The following is a 22,434-nucleotide window of genomic DNA, read 5'->3' as shown; positions in this document are numbered from 1 at the left end:
TGGTCAAATGGTTGTCTAGTCTATTTCTGAAAACCTCCAGTGATGGAACACCCTCAATTCTAGGAGGCAAACGTTCCTGTGATGACCCAAAGGGGCGTGGCACAAAAGCAACAAAGTCACAAAAATAGGTCAAGTCCCTTTAATACCTTCAACTTGGCCCCCAATGTCCAGTTATCATTGGCTGGAGAAAAACCTCTCCCAAGAACAGTTTTTAAAGGGAAGAAATTCCGTCCGAACCCAAAGTACATCTAAATTATAAATAAAAACCAACACAAACCATGCTGCAGCAATTAACGAGGCAGGGCAGGATAAGGAATTGAAGACTTCAAAAGATAACGAAACACACAGAGTTGGGAGGACGCCAGAACTCAGATAAGACTTGACAAACCCAAAATAATTCACGCTTTACTTCCAGCAAGGAGCTGTGCGCAAACACCCTCTTTATCCTGTTTTCCCAGCTGCAGCTAGTTAAGGGAATCAGGGCCTTTTTCTCCCCCGTAACCCACATTGCTCCCTTATCTGTTGCTCCCTGGGTGTCCTAGGATGAAGAAGGAGTGGGCCTGGATCTTCCTCCGAATGCCCAGACGGAGTAAGCCCTTCCCCAGTTTCCTCCACAGCCACTGGAGCCACACTCTCACTCCCTATCAGCTGTTCCACCCCTCCTTCAGAATCAGATTCCAACAGGGGCATGATAGTTCCATTGATTAATTGTTCTGATTGTCAGGAAATTTCTCCTTAGTTCTAGGTTTGTTTTTGGGATGCTCTTTTGAACATCTGAAACTCCAAAAATCCGGTTTTGTTTTAAAGCTGGATTGCTGAAGCTTAGGAGTCTGCAATGAACAAAATTCAATCAAACCAACTACAACATCTTAGATGTCTCCAGTGCTTGCTTTCTAGCCCCTGCAAATGTTACTTAGCTGCTCCCCACCTTCACAGAGGGAGAGAATACCTTGAACAAATCCACAGATTTCCTTTATTTTTATTTTCTTTTTAACTGCTTTTTACGGTTATATATCTTTCATGGCTTTTAAGACTTTCCCCAATTCTTCCTTCACTACCACCCCTCCCTAATTCCTAAGTAGCTTGAAAAGAGGGTGTATTTTATTGCAACTCACTCCCAAATCTGTTAATCAACTGGAGAATGTGAATTAAAACACATTTTTTGGTACATTCTGCTCATGCGCGTAAAGGATTTGCACGAGCTATTTAAACGCACAGCTTAAGGACCTTAATTCTGCAGGAACGAAACCAACCAACCTTGAATGTGTTTGAATTATAATCAAGACGGAAATGCAGGGTAAAATCAGAAAGTCAGTGATGGAAGGAAGTGCCTTAAGACAGCGGAAACGTTCACCAATCTGCAAAACACAGTAAAACAAATCTCAACAAACCAATGTTATCTGAAGCATTATTACGGTAACTATTTACTCTATTTTCTCCAGCGGTATTGTCATGAATTCACTGATTTATGAACCTGGAGACATACAGTATCTTGCATCCTAAAATATGTAGTGGATACTTGAAATAGCAGTGACCATGTTTAAAAAGGTAAAAGTTCCCCTTGCACATAAGTGCTAGTTGTTTCTGGCTCTAGGGGGCGGTGCTCATCTCCATTAAAAAGCCAAAGTGCCAGCGCTGTCCGAAGACGTCTCCGTGGTCATGTGGTCGGCATGACTAAACACCAAAGGCGCACGGAACGCTGTTACCTTCCCACCAAAGTGGACCCTATTTTTCTATTTGCATTTTTACATGCTCTCAACTGCTAGGTTGGCAGAAGCTGGGACAAGTAACGGGAGCTCACTTTGTTATGCAACAATGCTAGAACCGCCGAACTGCCAACCTTTCTGATCGACAAGCTCAGCATCTTAGCCACTGAGCCACCGCATCCAGGTTTACACCTCACCATAAACCATGAGGTAGTTTTCATGTGATTTTCACTGAGTTGTGAGCATCCTCTACTTTTTTGCTGTTACATTTTGTCCCATTCTAGAGTATTCTTATTAATGTAGCTTCAAGGAAGGAGGCTGCCTTTCATTTTTCTCTGGTTTTATTTAAGCCAATCCAGAGTTTTAGGAAAGAACCTATTTACAGATAGTCCTCAACTTATGACCACAATTGAGCCCAACATTTCTGCTGCTAAGTGAGACATTTCTTAAGTGAGTTTTGTCTTGTTTTATGGCCTTTCTTGCCACAGCTGTTAAGTGAATCACTCCAGTTGATAAGTTCTTAACCCAGTTAAGTGAACCTGGCTTCCCCTTTGACTTTGCTGGTCAGGAGGTTGAAAAACATAATCCTGGGACACTGCAACTGTCATAAATGTGAGTCAGCCATGGGACGCCACAATGGTCGTAAGTGTGAAAAATGGTCATAAGTTTTTTTTCAGTGTTGTAACTTTGAATGGTAACTAAATGAACTGTTATATGTCAAGGACTACCTGTATTTTCTTCCTTCTCATGAATTTCCTTTCCTGCATTTCCTGTTATTTCAATGGCTACCCAGGTGAATCTTTTTCCCACTGCTGCAGAAATAAAATTTATCAGATGGAGCCCAACTACGATTGATAGTTACCTGATCAGAAACATACCTATTTAAAATTCTTCCTGTCTGTAACAAAAGTATTTCTATATCGAGCGTAAGGCATGTGACCTTGTTCCGAACTGCTGATTATAGCTTAACCGCCTGAATACTGAAGACTGCTCTTTCCGTTCTTTCTTTTCCTGTTTCCTTTTGTATTTTTATTGAATGTTAAAAGAAAATTTATACAAAAGAAGACAAGAAGTGTAAAAAAAAAAAAGTAAAAAAAATGTAAAACACAGATGAATGAACAAGGGATTTAGATCTGGAGGTTATCATTTTTTGGATAATACAGCTTTAAGTAAATGAACTTATCCTATTGGTTAACAGTTCAAAAAGTCACTATTCACCACTAAACAAATGTTTTTCAAACTTGGCTATTTTAAGATGTGTGGACTTCAATTCCCAGAATTCCCCAGCCAGCCTTCTGGAAGTTGGGAGTCCACACATATTAAAGAGGGTAAGCTTGAAAATCACTGCTATAAACTAAGAATGAATATTGACAACTATGATCAACCTACTATAAACCACCAGTAAAATTAAAGTCTTCAATAAAACTAATCCATATTAGTGAAAATTTGTTAGATTGGGAAATTAAAATATATACTTATAAGAGTGCATAAGAAACACACAGTTTGGAGGGGGTACACTACAAATGTTGTATTCTAGGAATTGATTCTAGTTTGAACTGAATTCTCAGCTAGATTGGTTTTTAAAATATGAAGTCATTCCAGACATTGAAGCATCTTCTCACACTTAACCATTCTTCTCCTAAAGAGACCAAGCACCCTTCCCAGGAAAAAGCAGATAATACAGTGCTGTATTGTTGTAGCAACACACAAAGCTAATTCAGTACACTCTGAAAGGATCAATGATTTAAGTTCTTCCATCATATCTAACGTTTTTCTCAGCTTTGAACTGTCTGTACTGACTTGGAACTTGCTTATGTTCAAAAAAGTACTAAAAGCTTGTATCAAAATGCTGCATGCAGAAAGGTATACCAAGAATTAGAAACAGCCTGTCAATGTTAGCCTTCTAACAATTCCAGAATTTAAAATTGCCTTTTCCCTGACCGCAACTGCTGCTAATTTCTTTTAACAATTGGTAGGCAAACCTAACCATCTAATTTACAAATTATTTTTATTGCTTTAGTGTTGTGTGAAACCAATACATTGTGATTTTCCAATACATTGTAATTTAGTACAAGATGTAAAACTTGCTAGACAATTTGGGAAACGAGCTTGTAATTTTACTGAACCATTAAAAATCTTCAGATACCACTGTATATCAGTGTACTAAATTAGAGCTGAGAATACAGTAAGAAAATCTATTTTGAAATATTCAGTACAGTTAATGATTGGGCCTTTCCTTTGATCCCCCAGCTTTGGCCATAAATCTTCCATGATCATCCAAGCATGGAGAAGTGTAGTCAGCTATCCCATCTGGCAGTAAATTATATAAGAATAACATTTATGAATTAAAGGACTATCTCCAGTTTGTATTAATGAGCTCCCACCATTCCATCTCTTGCTACAGTTTACTTACAACCCTAAAAGATAGTTTGAATTCATTTACTTACATATTCCATATTAAAAAGTATCCAGTAGCCAAGACACATTCCAAATATTTTCAATCCACAAAGGATGTCGTAGCACCACTAACAGACACTGTAGCTTTTGCTCTTAGACTTAAAATGAATGAGCTGGAAGAGACCTTGGGGGGGTCTTCTAATCCAGCCCCCTGATCAAGCAGGATGGACTACAACTCCTAAACAGTTGCACAATGTGTTATACTGAGCTACACACCCACAGAGAAAGACAGTTGGCAGCAAATTAGAGAGGAATGAAATGCACAAAAAGATGTACAGCAATACATGTATTTACTTAGCAAATTTCTTACTTAAAAGCACACCTCTCATTGCTTATTTCTTCCCACAAGATTGTTCCTCGAAGCAGTTTACAATAAAAATTAAAATACAGCCATAAACACCTATATTGTATATGTTGTAAAATAACTCATTCAATTGATGGGGATGGAACAATGAAAACAAAACAGAACTATTCATTGGAATAGACAGGAAAGGCCTGGATAGAAGAGAAAACTTCAACAGGTGCCTTAGAGTTGGGATCATAGATGTATGAATATTTGCAGTAAGAGGATTAGTAGTATTGGAGACACCACAGAGCAGCTCTCTAAGGAGCAACCACAGGTATCTCTCTGTGGCTCTTGACATGGCCAAGCCCCTCACGTGAAGGTCTATATCAGGAAGGTTGATCTTCATTTATCCTGACCCAAAGGAGATCCACAAAGTCAAGAGAGAAGCTGTGAACGCATCCCACGTAAAAAACAGGCAGAGTTTCAATTGTGTAGCCAGAGGTCCATTATAAGCAAAGCTCTGGATTATGGCCCAATAAACAGCCAGCACATTTATCTTGGAAAAGTGCAGCAGATACACAACAAATTAACAGCCTTATTCCACACCAGACAAAACTTGAGACCCACATGAAACACATGGCACTAATCTCAGTGTGAGGCTAGTACAACATATTTTCTCTGTACAAGAGCTATAATTGTTGGCATGCCATTTGAAATGGACAATTAGGATTTTGGGCTAAAGTCCCTTAGGCCTCCAATGAAAACTACAGGATTCTCTTAGAATTTTGCTTTTTCTGAAATACCAACAGCCTTTGCAGGAATCATTTCCTTCTCCATGTTAGAGCAGGATTTCATCTCTTATTCACATACCAAGACAATTGCCCAAGATTTATTTAATTGGGCAACACAACTTGATTCCTACAGATGTTTTCAGGATAACCAGAAATAAGTTTAAACATGCACTGCTCCATAACAACACATCTCGTACTACATATCCAGCAGGCTGAAACCCAAACCTGGTTATACCATAAATAGGGCCCAGATTGTTGCGGGCAAGATGCTGACTCTGTAAACTGCTTAGAGAGGGCTGTAAAGCACTTTGAAGCAGTATATAAGTCTAAGTGCAATTGCTATTAGGTCTTCTGGACACAGTCTCTCTGCTCCAAAACAACGGACATATCTAACAGTTTTTGAGAAAAGGCGACGGCAAAAGAACTAGGATTAATGAGAAAAGAACCAATGAAAAACTAGCTGAGATTCAGCTGAAGGCACGGTGAAGAAACAGAGGTGGTCCTGTAGTATGTATTATACAGATAGTCCTCGACTAACAATAGTTTGTTTAGTAACTGTTTGAAGTTACAACGGCACTGAAAAATGTGACTTGTGATCGTTTTTCACACTTGTGACCATAGTGGCATCCCCATGATTACATTATCAAAATGCATGCACTTGGCAACTGATTTATACTTATGACCGGTGCGGTGTCCCAGGGTCATATGATCTCCTTTTTTGACAAGCAAAGTTAATGGGGAAGCCAGATTCACGTGTTACTAAATTAACAACTGCAGCAATTCACTTAATAATTGAGGCAAGAGAAGTCGTAAAATGGAACAAAGCTCCATTAACAAATGTCTCACTCAGCAACAGAAATGTTGGACTCAATTGTGGTTTTAAGTTGAAGACGACCTGTATTTATTATACTTCTCTATCGTTCTATTTCCCCCCCTCCCCCCAAAAACCTCCCATAAATATATAATAAGACTTTAAATAACTGTAATGGAACTGACAACTCTTAAAAACAACAAATTGTAGTTATCATTTGGAATCAGGAAGTTGAAAATGACCTTTGAGGCCCCCAAATCCAACCCGTTCTGTTTTGTACAGGAATCCAAGCAAAAGGATCTTTAACTGATGTCTTTGCAATCTCTGCCTGAACACCTGCAGAAAAGTGATACTCTCTTATTTGTTTATGGAAGTTATTCAATTTGTAACACCACCCAACTCTCAAGCAAAAAAAAAAAAAAAAACACATGAAAACCACACCAAAAGAAAAAATAACCCTTTTCTCTGGGGTTTCCGCCCTCCAAACAGCTCTCATGTGAGGAAACCTTTAGCAACATCTAACCGAAATGGCATTCCTTTTAATCTGAAATCCAGGGCTTTGTGCATCCAGCCCTTTGCAACGAGTAATCATGGTCTGCATGAAATAGACACCAGATCAAATACACCCTTAAATTGAGATTGAAGCCCCCGTTTTTTTCTTTTCCTTTAAAGTGGATTATGTTGAGTTGGGAAGGAAACAAGCAGAAATAAAATGCTTAAAAAGAGATGTAAATAAACAAGGTTAGAGGCCCATCTTCCTGCACCCAGCAGAGCCCCCTTCCACTCCCATCTCCTTCCTCCACCACCCCCTACTCATTACACAACTGCACAACTTTCACACCAGCAGAGAATTTAGATTTAAGAGCAATTTATGATGATCCTTAACAACAACAGTCTTGCAAGGTAGACCAGGCTGGGAGCATGTGGCCCAGCATGCCTTCGTAATGAGGTTGGTCGGGGAGGGGCAGTTCTCAATGCAATTCCCACCACTCCGTCCCCTGGTCAGTTGCAGCCCCCGCTCCCTCCCCGCGCCCACTCCTCTTTTAACAGCCCCACTCAAGCCAGGAACAATAGAACACTCCCCACCCCACCCTCAGTCCCTTCATTTACCCCAGCCCCAGTTCAGGGTCCCGCCACGGTCCTCTAACGAGCCGCACCAAAACCCGCTCCTCAATGCGGGAAAGCAACATGCTAACGCCCGTGCTCACCAGGCGTGGGTCAGCCCTGCGAACGCGAGGGAGAACTAACGTCGCCCCCCTCCAGCCATCCGCAGTGGTACCGTCGCTCTCCCTAAAGCAGCCCGACGCTTCAACTGCCCCGCCTCCCCCAGTGGGCGGGGAAGGCCGGCGGCGGCACGCCGATCTCTGACGTCATGGCCGGGAAAAAAAAGAAGAGGTGGAGACGGGCTTTCACAAGTGGAAGCGGATTTGCTGAGCGAGCTCGGTGAGCATCGGAGCCGGAAGAAGAGAAGGTACGCGAGCCCACGTGATGGGGCGGAGATCTGCGCAGGCGCATATCGGTCCCTTTAATGAGGAAGTAGAGTAGTTGTCCATCGCCTAATAGATTTGTCTGTTGCCACCTTGCTACGAGGAGGTTTTATATTTCTTATTCGTTTTGCATAATCCTGGCTGTATTACTTACTGTTTACAATTCAGAATCCCATTCAGAGGTTTATTGCTCTCAAACATTGAAATACACCCAACAGATGTTGAACTACAACTCCCAGAATCCCCAAGAAGCGTCTGTGGTTTGTTAATTCCCTGCTAGGAATTCCAGCCCAATTCTGAAGGGTAAAAAAAGCATGTTTGGTGACATTAGGACTGAACAAGGAGGCTTTAAGGATTTTCTTAGAGATAAGACATGGAAGAAGAAATCGTTTTTTTGTATTTTAAGAGACGGCAATGAGTTACTAAAATTGTTTATACTTGTGATGGAGGTAGGATGTTGCTTTATGCATTTTTTTTTATTTTCTATTTTGTTATCCATGTTCTATTTCTTTTAATACATTTTAGTTCGGTTAGTTTGTACTATTGTAAATGGTAATCTTTAATAATAAAATTACTATTAAAACACAATATGCTTTTTAAATTACTTGTTGAAAAAATTTCTCTCTTACTGTTGGCTTTACTGCTGGAATTTTACAGAATGTACCACAATTCATTGTGGATTGAAAATTGTTCTCCCAATGTACTCCATTCCAGCTTTTCCTTCCTGAAACCTGGACATTGCATGCCACCCAGAGGTGAAGGTTAGTATTTACTGACAGAGATATAAACTGCTTTTTATACATGTCAGAAATAAATTAGTTCTATCTATCCTATTTGAATTCTAGGTAGAAATAAAGGAGAATAATCTCCATTATACTTAAAATTGTAATGCAGATGTCAGTGTAGAATATCCTTTCTCCTATCTTTAGTAGAGGAAAGGGAATAACTTAAGGTAAACTCAGTAGAAATCCTCAGATGAGTCATTTGCCAAAAGAAAAAGATCAGAGTATCTGAAATTCTAAATAGCTACTGGTGTCAGCCCAATCAACAATACATCAATGGACGAAAGATTAATATATTGGCAATTTCTACTGGAAACCTCAAACAAACATCAGGTAGCTATATTACAATAATAATGCAAGAACTTACATTCTTTTTACAGTAATGAAGGGATTTATATTACACGTGAACAATGACAACATGCATTGTGGATCCCAGGCTGGGGAATTGCTGCAAAATATGGCCTGGATTACACAATTTAACAAAGCTAAAATGGTTTGGTCAGTTGGTGGTTTAGTGGTTTGTGAGAAAGAAGCCATAAACTTTGCATATTGTTTGAACCAGACCATCTACTTTTTGAAGTCACTGCTTTGTTAACACAGGTTTTTGTGCAAAACCAGCCATTTGCTCAATCATAGTTTAACAAACCACAGTGGCTGAGTTTCCAACCACATATAAAGAAAAACAATCTTTTCTTTTTTTTTTATTATTTGCCCAATGTTCATCAGATTCTCTTCTATTGTTTTCACATAACCACAGTGTGTAGTTTCAAAATCTCAAGTCTCTATTTAGTTTCTTTTTTTTTCACAAACTATTTAATATCAAAAGTTAATACACTATAAGGTTTCTTTTTTATTCTCTTCCTTTGCCCCTTTCAGCTTTGTTCAATTCTTATTATTTCCTGGTTCCTTTTCACTAGTTCTTTAGCTGTCCAGCACCCTCGCTGCTATAGTTAAAACTTTACGCGAGTGTTCACCTCTCATCAGGTTCCACGGCTCTGAAGTCTTATTTTACTCCCTTCCGCCACTTTGCATAAAAAGCCTAGGGGAAAAGAAACTTCCGTCAAGTAAACATCACCATCGTTCCATCTGTTGATGTCTCTTCTAGTTAGTCATCTCACAGCCATAGCTGGTACCTTGCCAGGTCATTCGATTGGTTTCTCCTGCTGCTCACGCAGACTTCACTTGTTCTGTCTAGGACATTTACTCAGCCTCCTCCAGGACTTTGAAAGTCTGATGCTCCACGACAGCAGTCAATGGCTTATTTAGTTTCTTCTTCTCCAACAGCTGGCCCCGGAGATGGCACCTCCCACCCACCAGATTAGCTAAAATGAATGGCTTCCAATCTTCGACATGCTGGAAATGCCTGAAAGGACGAAGCACTTACTACCATATGTGGTGGAAGTGCAAGAAAATGCAAGAATTTTGGCAAAAAAATTGGCAATGGATAGATGAAATGTTAAATGTAAAAATAAATTATACACCAGAAATGTTCTTACTAGGAATAACAAATGAGAATCTTAAAAAAGCAGATCTGTATCTAATTATACATATTATCACAGCCGCAAGATTATCAATTGCCCAAATACGGAAATCAAAAGAAATACCTAATGATGAAATACTAAAAAAAATTCTATACTGCGCCGAGCTAGAGAGCTTAACGTTAGAACTGAAGGAACAAGATACTTCAGAATTTTATGAAATATGGGGAAAAAAATTACAATTGGATATGAAAGGAAGTCAAAAAATGTGAAATAGAAATTAAAGAGTTTATACTACAATAAAATTTCTTAGAAATGAATATAAAGATTTACAATGTAAATATGTATATAAATGTGTGTGTGTGTGTATCCTATATTGTGTGATGACATTCTGATATTCAACAATGTAAAGACTGCTGACATATGTCAAAAGATCACTATGTTCAAATGTTTTTAAAATTTAATTTTCAATAAAATTAAAAAAAAACTATGATGGCTTAATATCTATGGAGATTCTCAAGGTTCTCCCAAAGGTGCTTTTTCAAGAGGCAACTGGACTTTCTGGTTTTTCTTTGAAGATGTTTCGCTTCTCGCCCAAGAGGCTCAGAGCTGAAGAAGCTTCTTGGATGAGAAGCAAAACGTTTTCAAATCAAAACCAGAAAGTCCGGCTGCCTCTTGCAAAAAAAAAAAAAAAGCACCTTTGGGACTATGATTACTTAGCATGCAGCAAACAGCATTTTGTGGCCAACTTTGTCATCAATTAATCAGAATAACTGGAAAGGATCTTGGAGGTCTTCTAGTCGAACCTTCTGCTCAAGCAGGAGCCCTATACCATTTCAGACAGGTGGCTGTCCAACATGAAACTAAGTCAACTGAACATTTAAAAATGTATCACAAATATTAGCTGGTGATACATTATTATTATTATTTAATTATTATTCTTCCCCTTTCCCCCTTCCGCTCCCCATTCCCGCTCCTCTCGCGATACTTCCTTTCTTCCGCGCGACCTGAACGGCGCTCCCAGCAGGCGGCGCGCGCTCCTCTCCGCTCGGTCGCTCGGGAAAAAGGGCGGCGCGATGCCTGCCGGGAGGCGTAGTTCGCCGCCTTCTTCCGTCGTCTCGAGCGGCCGAGGCCCGTGACGCCACACAGGCCGTCGAGCGCTGCCGTGGCGGCGGAAAAGCCAAGCGGCGGGCGGAGAGCGGTTCTTCGGCGTTGTTTGTCTCTCCCTCTCCCTCTCTCTCTCTCCGGGGGAACATGGCCGGATGCAGCACCTGCGCCGCCGCTGCGGCGCGACTCGTCAGCTCGTCGCTGCCGTCGGCGTGCCGAGGTAACCTGCCCGGCCGGAGAAAGACTCCCCTCCGTCGCGGTGTCCCCTCAGCGAGCCCGTCCGACGCCTTCCCTTTCCCCTCCCGGTCCCTGAGGCAGGGACTACAACACCCATCAGTCACAGCCGCGCGTCTGGAGGCCCGGGCGGGAAAGGAGGCCCTTAATCCGACCCTTTTCCTTGGGGGCGGGGGGCGGTGTGACAAGAGGGGGTGAGGCCGAAGGAAGGAAACCCCCCCAAAAAGCCTTTGGATTAGAAGCACCTGTATTGCCTTTTGTTTTGCGGGCGGCGGCGGGGGGCAGGTGTGCCTTTTGCGCGTGCAAGCACGCCCACTTTTTGCGCGTGCAAATTTCTGTCTGGTCTCTGCAAAGCCCCTCGCCCTCCTTTCGTGCCCCCCCCCCCCAAAAAAAAAACTGGCAACATTTGTTTAACTTTGTGGTTGTTGTTTTGGCCCGGGACACCATCCATCCATCAAGGAGTCTTGGAAGGTGGATAGGTTTTGTTTATTAAATAAATTTAAATTCGTTTTATATTTCCCCCATTGTGCCAATAGGCGGGAGGGGAACTCTGGGAGGCCCACCATTACAAACGCAGGTAGTCCTCGACTTAACAGCCGCAAAGGGAGCCCAACGTTTCTCTTGTGAAGGGAGACCTTTTTTTTTTTTGCCCCTGTTTTTTTACAACCTTCCTGGGCACCGTCGTTAAGTGAAGCCCTGTTGCAAAGTGAATCTGGCTTCCCCATTGACTTTTTTTTTTGCTTCCCAGAAGGTCGCAAAAGGGGATTGCCGTGACCTTGGGATGCAGCAACGGTCATAAGCATGAACCGGTTGCCGACCGTCTGAATCTTGATCTCGTGAGCGTGGGGAGGCTGCGGAGGTCGTAACTGTGAAAAGCAGTCCTAAGTTAACTTTTTTCAATGCCATCTTAATGTTGTAATGGTCACTAAACGAACTATTGTTAAGTCGAGGACTACCTGTACTATGAAAACGATCAGCTGAAAAGTAGGGTCTGCCTGATAAGGTGACCCCTGTTTAAGGTGCCTCTAGGATGATGAGTGCTCCAGTCTGAGTATTTCACGAATGAAGGAGAATCCTCATGACCATAATTGAAGCCCCAAATTTATCTTGCTAAGCGAGAAATGCGTTGTGTGAGTTTTGCCCCATTTTACAACTTCTCTTGCCGCGGTTGTAAAGTGAATCCCTGCAGTTCTTAAAATAGTAATGTGGTTGGTTGTTAAGTGAATCTGGTTTCCCCCCCTTGACTTTGCTTGTCAGAAGGTCCCAAAAAGGGATGACATGACCTCGGGACACTGCAACCGTCGTAAATGTAAATTACGGATCTGAATGTAAATTACGTGACTCTGGGGATGGCGCAACGCTCATAAGTGTGAAAAATGGTCATAAGTTAACTTTTTTCAATGCGATTGTAACTGCGTACAGTCACTAAGCAAACTCTTGTAAGTTGAGGACTAACTGTATATGTGTCCCAGTAGAATATTGCATTATCTTAGCATTTCCCCCTGTAGTCAGGCAAGTGGAATTCCATTATGGTAAATATATGGTCTCTGATTTGCAATCATTTGCTTAGTGACAGTTTGAAGTTACAACATCGGTGCAAACAGTGATTTGCCGACTGGTCCTTCCACTTACAACATTACTGCATCCTCACAATCACATCATCAAAATTGGGGCACTTGACAACTGACAAGTATTCATGATGGGTCATGTGATTGCCATTTGCAACTTTCCCAGCCAGGTTCCAACAAGGAAAAGGGAAGGGGGGGAAGAAGCTGGACAGTTTAATGACCACATGATTCAATTTATTGCAATGATTCACTTAACAACCATGGCAAAGAAGTTTGAAAAATTGGGCACAACTCTCTTAACAGCTTCTTTATTTAGCAAATCCGTAGACATGCCTAGATTTGCAGTGTGGTTTCTGAGAAGTCCCTTTTTTGTTGACTGTTTTTGTTTACTGTGTTCTGTTTTGCTAGATCTGTGTTTAATTTTGTTAAGATCTTGTCTGCTTATGTTGGTTTTTTTGTTGTCATGAAACTAATAATTGTGCCCTGGAAGGCTGTTAAATTATAATATTCTTTAGTGTCTTTTAACACACACACACACACACACACACACACACATATATATATTTGTTTTCGTAGATTTTCACGGGTACAGGTATGTAGGTCTAGGTGTGTTGTCTTCGTTAAGATTAAGTATTTCGATTGCTGGCGAGGTCCACTGCCATCTCAGGCTGGTGCTTTCAGCCTCGTTCCAGTTATTACTTGCACTGGCACGAGCTGAAAGCACCAGCCTGAGGATGGTGAGGGACCTCGCCTAAACATCGCCAAGATACTCTTAATCTTACACGGGAAAAGACCCAACACACCTAGACCTACACACACATATATATACGAGGGCTATCCACAAAATAGATTACATTTTGTGATAGAAAAAAAACAACGTGTAGGAAAATTTTTTTATTATATACACTTGAAAGTGACACTTAAATACTACTTTTCAACATATTCACCAAACAAGTTGAGGCCCTTATCATAGTGGTGAACAAGCTTTGTAATTCCATTGTCATAAAATTCAGCCGCCTGAGATTTGAGCCGGTCAGTCATGCCTGCCTGCAGTTCCGTGTTGTCGTCAAAGCGCTGTGTTCCAAGCCAGGTCTTCATCCTCGGAAACAAGTGGTAGTCGCTTGGTGCAAGATCAGGGCTGTAGGGCGGATGAGGAAAAATCTCCCACTTGAAAGCATTCAGGACTTCTCGAGTGCTGTAGTTCGGCCATTTTTAAACTTAATGCACCATTGGCGCACTCCACCTTCAGTTATGATGTTGTCCCCATACACTTCACACAGTTGCCGAAAAATTTCAATCGGTTTATGGTTTCTTGCCAGCAAAAACCTTATCACTGATCGCACCTCACAACTCGCGGGATTTTCAATTGAGGCACATATTTCAAACGTTTGCTGTGAAATAACGGGCAACGATACGAACCTCCCACTAGCACTAGATGCAGACCGAGCGGCGGACGCACAGACCAAAGATGGCCACGCTAGCTCCCCCACTTCTTGCTACAGATGAAAACGTAATCTATTTTGTGGATAGCCCTCGTATATATGTATGTATGTATGTATGGTAGTCAGCTTTGTTCGGGTATTTTCCCACGTCTTTGTAGTTGTGCTTTTAAAGTTGTAGCAACGTTTCGGCAGAATCTTATCTGCCATCATCAGGCTTCTGTATTGTGTTTGTCTGTGAGTCAGACTTTTACAGTTGTTTCAGTTTTAAATTTGGGGCTAGCCTACTGCTGTGCCAGAATGGTTTTTTCTTCATCCTGATTGGTTGGGAGTCTTGGTCTGTATTTATTGGTCCCAACCAATCAAGACCAAGACTCCCAACCAATCAGGATGAAGAAAAAACCATTCTGACACATCAATAGGCTAGCCCCAAATTTAAAACTGAAACAACTGTAAAAGTCTGACTCACAGACGAACACAATACAGAAGCCTGATGATGGCAGATGAGATTCTGCCGAAACGTTGCTACAACTTTAAAAGCACAACTACAAAGATGTGGGAAAATACCCGAACAAAGCTGAATACCATACATGTAAGTACCCGCGAAAACTTAATAAATAAATAAATATATTACCCATTGGCATTTTCAGGAATTTCAAATTTGGATTAATGAGTAAACAATATTAAAGGGAAGGTCATTCATCAGCCGAGCAAAGTTTTACTTGTTTTATATCCTCATAAATTTTTTTCTAAAGAAATATAAAAATATAAATAAATATAATTCTGCTTGTTTATTTGTATATTTTCTCTTCTCAACTTTATTCTGACAGGACAGATCTATGCCTATCTACCCAGAAGTAAGTCCCATTGATTGATGTTTACATTAGACATAATCTTGGATAAGTATTTTCCAATTTGCCCTTAACAGTCTTGCCAGAATACTATCTGTGGAGAAGAGAACTTTATAATGTTGCTTCAGATTGATCAGGGTTCATGCTCACTGCAAAACAGTGTCCAAACTGTATCCTGAGCTTTGATTCCTCATGAACTATTGAGTAAGCTCTCTCTTTGCTCTGTTTTGCTGATGAAAGATTTTTCTAGGATTGCTGAGATCTGGGTGAAACAAACATATTTTGTTTGGCCTGTAGTGTCTCCAAATGTTTTTTAAATTAAAAAAAATCTGCTTCTGTATGATTTAGTTACCATATCTGGAAAGTGTTCTATGTATTCCGACTTCCATGTTATTTGCACAGTCAAGCAACATATTGACTGGTTCACATATTTTGCTAGGCCGCTGTTTTTTTCTGCTTGAAAAAGCCACAGTGGCTGATGATATGTGCAAAAATAACGTGAGGATTTGTTTTTAAGTGTTTTTGATTAGTTCCTACCAAACCATATTTACACAGTGAACATTCTAATATCCATCATTGGTAATGGCTCTGTTACAGAGAAGCAACTTTTTGTCTTGAATTATTTAACACCAAAGCTGAAAATAAATATTGTTTTCTACCACCATCTCAATCTTTTATTCTGCCTTCATGTCTTTATAAGCATTGTTCTCAGGTTCCCTATCTGGCTTTTGCTATCACATTCCACTGGGCTTAGAATTAACCTTTTTTTAGTTTGAGCATATCATTATCTGATCTTATAATTATACACTTGAAATATTCAAATATACTTCAGGTATTATTAATATAATAAAAGTAAAAATGTAAATAAGTAGTTACAAACCTAGCACTGTGTATAACTAAGTTGTTAATGCTTCTGTTAAATGGCAGCTTAATTTTTAAAAAATGGGAACGTGAACATTTTTGAAAAACAGAAGTTGAAATGTCCTGAGCAAACTTTTATTGAGAATTGCAGACATTGGATTAGTTCAGTTCTATTACGGTAATTAGCCTTTATATTCAAAACATAATTGGTTATGTACTAGTATAGTACTCTAAAATTCAGGTCTGGTTCTTAAGTATAAAAAACAGGCACAATCTGTTCTTATACAAATGTCTCTGCAAGGTTTGAATTGTAAGAGCCAAAGTAGCAAATTGAATCTAAATTTGCAAAGGAAGAATGTTGTATAATGACATTCTGTAGTTTAGCACTAGCCATAATCTGAATTAATAGGTACTTTCATATAGACAGACAGGCTTCTGAAATTAATTTATGCAAAGAAGAGCAAGCCAGACTCATGATTTGAGTTTGTAAGAGTCAAAAGACACAAACAGCAGCGTTCATGAAGAAAACAGAAATTTAACTTCTTATTCTGCAAAGTCCACCATTGTGTGATTCTGAGTTACGCTGGAACTCTCATAATTTGAATGCTAATGTTATACAAATGCAGTTAACAAGCAGTAATTGAGGTAAATAAACTTTGGAATGGTGTCTAAATTCTGCTAGACAGAAGATTTTCAACATCCTTGATTTTTCACTGTTTTCCTTTTAGTAAGGTCAAGGGTACACTCCCTGGCAATTTATTTTCGTAAGTATTTTATGTTGCTCTTCCTGTTATGATAAATTGCTTTGGGACTGTTGGTCATCTTAAAATTTTCCAAAATAAAAGAAGAAGAATACCTTTTACAAGGAAATAATGCTTGGGGCTTGATATATAACAGATGCTATTCCTCATGTCTGTGGAGATTGTCAGTCCTCCGAGTCATGATTGTCCCGAAGGTCCTTTTTCAAAAGGCAACTGGACTTTGTTTTTTCCAAAAGCAAAAAAAACAAAGTCCATTTCCTTTTGAAAAAGCACCTTTGGGATGCCATTCCTCAGTACAAACTATATGTGAAAGTATCCCCCATTATGTGTTGTATTAACTTGGTCTGCATTTTGAGCAGGGTTGCACTCTAGTCCTTTAAGAGTATTTACATTGGAGAGGAAAGTATTTGCCATAGAAGGGGAGGACTTGCTAATGGGATTTGATTGTATATCTTTAATGCAGGGTTTTCCAACCTTGGCAAGTTTAAGAGGGTTGAACTTCAACTCTCAGACTCATGAACCAGGAGGAGCTGCCTGGGGAATTCTGGGAGTTGAAGTCCATGCGCCTGAAGTTGCCATCATTGAAGAAAGTCTCCTTAAGGGAATGAGATTCAGTGACTTCTTGGGTTCAAGGTTCAGCAAGTAGATTCCATGAAGTGGGGGATAAGTTACTGAAAATGTACACCGAATAATCAAAAATCTTTTGTTTCTTTTTCCTTTTTCAGGAATTTCATGCAGGCGTTCCTGCTTCCCTGCTTTAGGAATAATTGGGACTTGTGAAACTCAGCCTCTAAGAATTATTCCTTTTCGAACTTTTTCTGAAACACCAGCATACTTTGCTTCTAAAGATGGTGCTAGTAAAGATGGTTCGGGAGATGGCAGTAAGGTATACACTTTGTGTGCTTCAAAAAAATAAAACCCCACTCCTTATCCCACATACCACAAGTAGTCCTTCACTTATGACTGCAATTGTGTCTGGAATTATGGCCATATGTCATGATTGACCCAAGTTTACAGCTATCGGAACTTTGAATCATCAGGGTCATAAGTATCTATGTGGGAGGTCCGTTGTAATAATGGTTGCTAAGTGACCAGTCATAAGTTGAGGACTGCCTGTAAAGCTAAAAAATGTACATGTATTGAGTGACATCTTGAATCATGTCATCTCCCATCTAATTCAGCACAGGGAGACAGACACAGAAACCAGGTCAGAGGCCATAAACTAAGTCACTGATAAAAAAAACAACAACCATTAACTGTAACTTGGAATGCAGTTGTCTGAATTTAATCAACATGTTCTTGTTGTCAGAGGACTTTTGCTCTTTTAAAGCTAAGTAAATGAAAAACTAAACACAGACAGACAAATTACTTTAAACTCAAACTTGCTGTCTGGAGTTTTTTAAAAGCACTGATTGTGATCTGGAAGCATAAATTGTGTTGAAGTATTCGATGTAATGGTTAAGTTGAGCAATCAATGATCGTGTTTAGACATCAGCGCCTTTTAAAATTCAGCAAAGGTCCTTTTCGGATTAAATGCTTGATATATTCTGCATGGAGATTATCTTTGGCTTACAAATATGGCTGGCTTGCTGAGGAAACAACAAGACCAAGCATCTGCTACAGCTGGCACTTCCACTTGAGCTTTCTGCCAACGATGAGAGTTTCCTGGCCCCATTTCCCTTGACTGCATACTGGAAAAGAAAATGGAGAAGTGTTCTCCGCTTGTCCTCTTCCTTCTTTTTGACAGCCTGGGGACTGACTGGAGGAGGAAGCCATTGAGTAGCTTTCACTGTAGAGAAAGGAAGCTGAAGGAGGGTCTCTTCACAGAACATGAATTGCTGAATTTTGGGCAGGCTTAGGAACTTTTTTCCCCTTGATCCATTTGAATCAGAAACATCTTCTAGTGAATGATGGCACTTAAAGCGTTCTCTGAGGGTGCCAGTTTCAGCGACACGTGGAAGTATCTGCTTCACTGTGAACATTTGCTGTTATCGTTGGATTTGAAAGAACACAACGTGCAGTTTTGAGAGAGAAACTGAGTTGTGAGAGAGATCGTGGAGGGGAGGGTAACTGCTGATTTCAAAGTAGCAAAAGATTTACGGGTAATGCATGACTTAGAACTATTCATTTAGTGACCGAAGTTACAACAACACTGAGAAAAGTGACTTATGCCCAGTTTTCACACGACTGTTGGAGCATTCCCTGTGGTCACATGATCAAAATTTGGACGCTTGGCAACTGGTTCATACTTACGACAGCTACATGTCTCAGGATGACGTGCTCCCTTTTGCGACCTGACAAGCAAAGTCAATGGGGAAGCCAGGTTCACTTAACAACCGCGTTACTAACTTAACAACTGCAGGGATTCATTTAACAACTGTGGCAAGGAAGGTTGGAAAATAGGGCAAATCTCACTTAACTGTCTCAGCAAAATACATTTTGGGCTCAGTTGGTCTCATCAGTCGAGGACTAGCCAGCAGCTCATTATAAATCTATTATCTGACTTTCAAGATCCTGTTTCTTCTTTTCTCTTTCTTTTTAATTAAGAAAACTGCTGGGGAAGGCGGTGGTAAAAAGTCAAGTTCCGGAAGCTCAGGAAAAGGTGGAAGCCAGCTGCGATGCCCGAAGTGCGGTGATTTGTGCACACATGTGGAGACTTTCGTCTGTAAGTTCTTCTGACTTTCTCCATTTTAGTAAAAAAAAAAAATGCATTATTTGCTCAAGGTGCTAACACTCAATCCGTCCTGAATGCCAGTCATTTTGCAAAGGAGTTCAGACATTGATTCTTGAATGCCGTGGAAATAAGTAGCATACCACTTAACATCCAGAGTTTGGAATAACAACTACAGTTCTAACAACACAGCTTCGTATTACCATTGAACCCAAACCATGTCCTTATGCTGTTTCAGTCCTTTTATTTGCTAATTCAGCAGGTCCTAATGAAAAAGATTAATGGACGGTAAATAGTCAAGCTTGTTTCTCAGTTGTATAATCATCAGCCATCTAATCTTCTTAGAGTTGTCAATGCAGCCCGCATCAAAAACCCCGATGTTGGGTAGTCTTTTTAATACGCTTGAATCTTCAACTTTTAAATCATTTTTTTTTTCTTGCTTGCTAACTTGAGAGTGATCTTGTTCTACATGCAGCGTATCAGCTTTGTGTGTGATACTCTGCAGTTGGTGGAGTCATGGTTATTAGCCCCAATTAAAGGTGTCTTTGCATTAAGTGCTAAATGGCAGCTTCCCTCCACCCGAGGGGTGGGGCACGTATTGCATGTCCCAAAATTGTGCTTTATCACTGTACATGCTTACTCACTAACCGATCTTTCAACATGAGCAGAAAAGAAAAAACCCTTTATGTGATTTCTTTTCTGTTACCTCAAGTGGCATCATAAATCTAAGTTTATGTCCTGCTGGCAATTAAGATTGTTGGAAATAGATACGTTCAGGTTTTAGAAACTGATTATCTGAGAGAACTGGGTGGGTTTTTTTTTCTAAACATGGGCTTTAAGCTACATTTTGATGAAATGAATTTTAATGTTTATCTGTTTATATCCTTACCTTCATAAGAGTTCAGGGGACAAACAAAAGTTTATCTCATAGCTTTCTGAAATAGATTAGTATGTGAACAAGGCAGCAGTTTTGCTAAAGACCTCTGGCTGATATGGCATATTAAAAATGTTAAAAGTACAACAGATTTTCTTAAAAGCATGTCATAGATATTAATATTAACCCATGCAGCAAAAAAAGAAAGAAGCTGTGCTAATAACAACTACCTAAATGGTTTGAGTAGATGGCTGTAGTGACTTCTGGTCAAGAAGCAAATAATTCACTTAGAAAGAAAAACAGATTTGGTGTTCCATGTTATGCTTGATTTCAGGGAGTTGTCTAAATTAACTCAAAATAGTTTACTTATATCCCTCTCATTTACAGGAAATATCTGGTATACAAAATTAATTATTTAACCATACAATGTACCATATTATATAATGTGTAATCATGTAGAATATATCTAACACTTGAAGCATAAAGACCAGTAAAGAATTCCAAAAGTGATGCCTAAACTCCATTAATGTTTACAACAAACTGTTCTAGTTTTCCAAATACGTTAAACATCCTATCAAAATTTAGGTTTGGTCGGTTTCCAGTAGAAGAGGCACAAGAGACATCCTAAAATCATTAAATGACATGGTGCCAAAGCTGCAATGCTACTGAGGAGCTTTTTTCCCTTTAAACTTTTAAATTCAACCTCCAGATGAGCTGGAGAGCTAAGTCCTTGTGATCCTAGGTAGGGTTATATGGGAATACATTGAGTTAGACTTCAAATACTCAGATCTTTAAAAGTTAAGCTCAGGTCTTGAATTGAACTTAAAAGCATTTAGGGAAGGCAGTGGAAATTCTGCATCAAGAGTTAAATGTTCTGGTTTATAAGCACCAGGAGAAAAAAGTCCTGATCACCTCATTAGGTCGAACTAAAGGTTCCAAACTTTTGGGGAATTGCTTAAAATATTTGGAAATCATACTTTAAGATAACTTTCAACAATGGGAAAGGGCGGATTTCTGGCTGTCTCAATCATCACTTGGAACAACGGCCATTGATCCTGAAAATTGCTGTACGCTAGTTCTTAAGTCTGTGTAAATATATATGATGTCATCCCTTTGTCTAAGAACATACATGGCACAATAGGAATAAAAGCACTGTAATCACACGGTGTGTAGTTTTCAAGCAGATGAAAAGCCAATTTTCTGGGTGATTCTTTTAAAAAATCTTTTGAAAGTACACAGGTATCAAATAATAGTTTTCATATGATTAATCTCTTATGTGCAGTGCTACATGGTCTGGGGCTTTTCAGGAGAAACTGGAGTTTGGACTTGTGCAGCTGGAACATAGTCTTTGTCTAATTAGAAGTTTGTGAAATTGGCTCCAGGAAGCTTTTCATTTTGAAAAAGGGGAAAGGGAGCTCATACTAACAAAAATTTAGTGCTTTTGACACCAAACCTGTCAAACTGAGTTTTGAGGGGCCACCTGTGGACCAACCTCCCCTTATTTTAAAAGCATTTGTTAGCTCATTTTGTAAGCACTGTATTTCAAACCGACTGTTTAACTTGCCTGGTTGGAAAACCAGCTGTTGCCAAGCAGGTTCTGATTCTACTTTTTTGCAGCTTCCACCCGCTTTGTGAAATGTGAAAAATGCCACCATTTCTTCGTTGTGTTGTCAGAAGCCGACTCTAAGAAAAGCATCCTTAAAGAGCCAGAGACAGCGGCAGAAGCTGTAAAATTGGCCTTCCAACAGAAGCCACCACCTCCACCCAAGAAGGTACAGCCAATTAACCTTAGCTGAGGGGACACCACCTCTTTCATATCGTATGCTTTTTTAATTTAAATGGATGAGCTAAATTACTGTAGCCTTTGGCAATCCTCATTAATTGGGCCCTTAATGTACCCTCTCTTGTGAAATCATACTATCCTTTCCTCTAGATCAGGGATATCAAACTGGCAGCCTGCTGGCCAGATGTGTCCTGTGCAAGCCATGCCCACCCCAGCTCTGTGAATGGGAAAAACGTGAAACATCACACGGCGGCAAAGTAATGCCACGGGTTTGACACCCATGCTCTAGATGTTGAGACCGAAAAGAGTGCAGAGAAGAGCAACAGAGATGATTAGGGAACTGGAGGTTAAGCCATATAAAGAATTGTCATAGTTTGTCAACTGTCATAATTTATGTGACACTTCATGTCTATCCAAAAGTTCGTCTCCATTCCTCACATTTTCCAAGACCTTTTAAAGTACTGGTGCCTGTACATATCATTATATA

General features: G+C 40.0%; 2 protein-coding genes across 7 annotated transcripts in view; one reads left to right on the top strand and one right to left on the bottom strand.

Annotated features, from left to right (window-relative positions):
* Positions 1-7,343, bottom strand: part of SPG21 (SPG21 abhydrolase domain containing, maspardin) — a 30,313-nt gene extending 22,970 nt beyond the window's left edge. Inside the window, exons 1-2 of one of the 3 annotated variants that reach the window (XM_026709314.2) lie at positions 7,162-7,343; positions 1,258-1,358 (exon numbers count right to left, since the gene is read on the bottom strand). The gene's annotated coding sequence lies outside the window, so the exon portion shown is untranslated. The remainder of the gene's footprint in view (positions 1-1,257; positions 1,359-7,161) is intronic. The other 2 variants (XM_026709313.2, XM_026709315.2) reach the window with 2 other exon arrangements.
* A 3,575-nt stretch (positions 7,344-10,918) lies between these two features.
* CLPX (caseinolytic mitochondrial matrix peptidase chaperone subunit X) overlaps positions 10,919-22,434 on the top strand; it is a 23,999-nt gene continuing 12,483 nt past the window's right edge. For 2 of the 4 annotated variants that reach the window (XM_026709411.2, XM_026709409.2), the window contains exons 1-5: positions 10,919-11,125; positions 14,977-15,003; positions 17,345-17,505; positions 19,167-19,284; positions 21,782-21,936. In XM_026709411.2, the coding sequence (XP_026565196.2) occupies positions 11,053-11,125; positions 14,977-15,003; positions 17,345-17,505; positions 19,167-19,284; positions 21,782-21,936 (534 nt within the window). In that variant the 5' untranslated portion in view covers positions 10,919-11,052. The remainder of the gene's footprint in view (positions 11,126-14,976; positions 15,004-17,344; positions 17,506-19,166; positions 19,285-21,781; positions 21,937-22,434) is intronic. The other 2 variants (XM_087941300.1, XM_026709410.2) reach the window with 1 other exon arrangement.

This window comes from Pseudonaja textilis, chromosome 13 (genome assembly GCF_049901715.1).
Source record: "Pseudonaja textilis isolate UNSWEBS1 chromosome 13, rPseTex1.2, whole genome shotgun sequence".
Lineage (NCBI taxonomy): Eukaryota > Metazoa > Chordata > Lepidosauria > Squamata > Elapidae > Pseudonaja > Pseudonaja textilis.
Note: the sequence above shows the minus strand (reverse complement) of the source record. Positions and strands in the feature narration are given on the sequence as shown.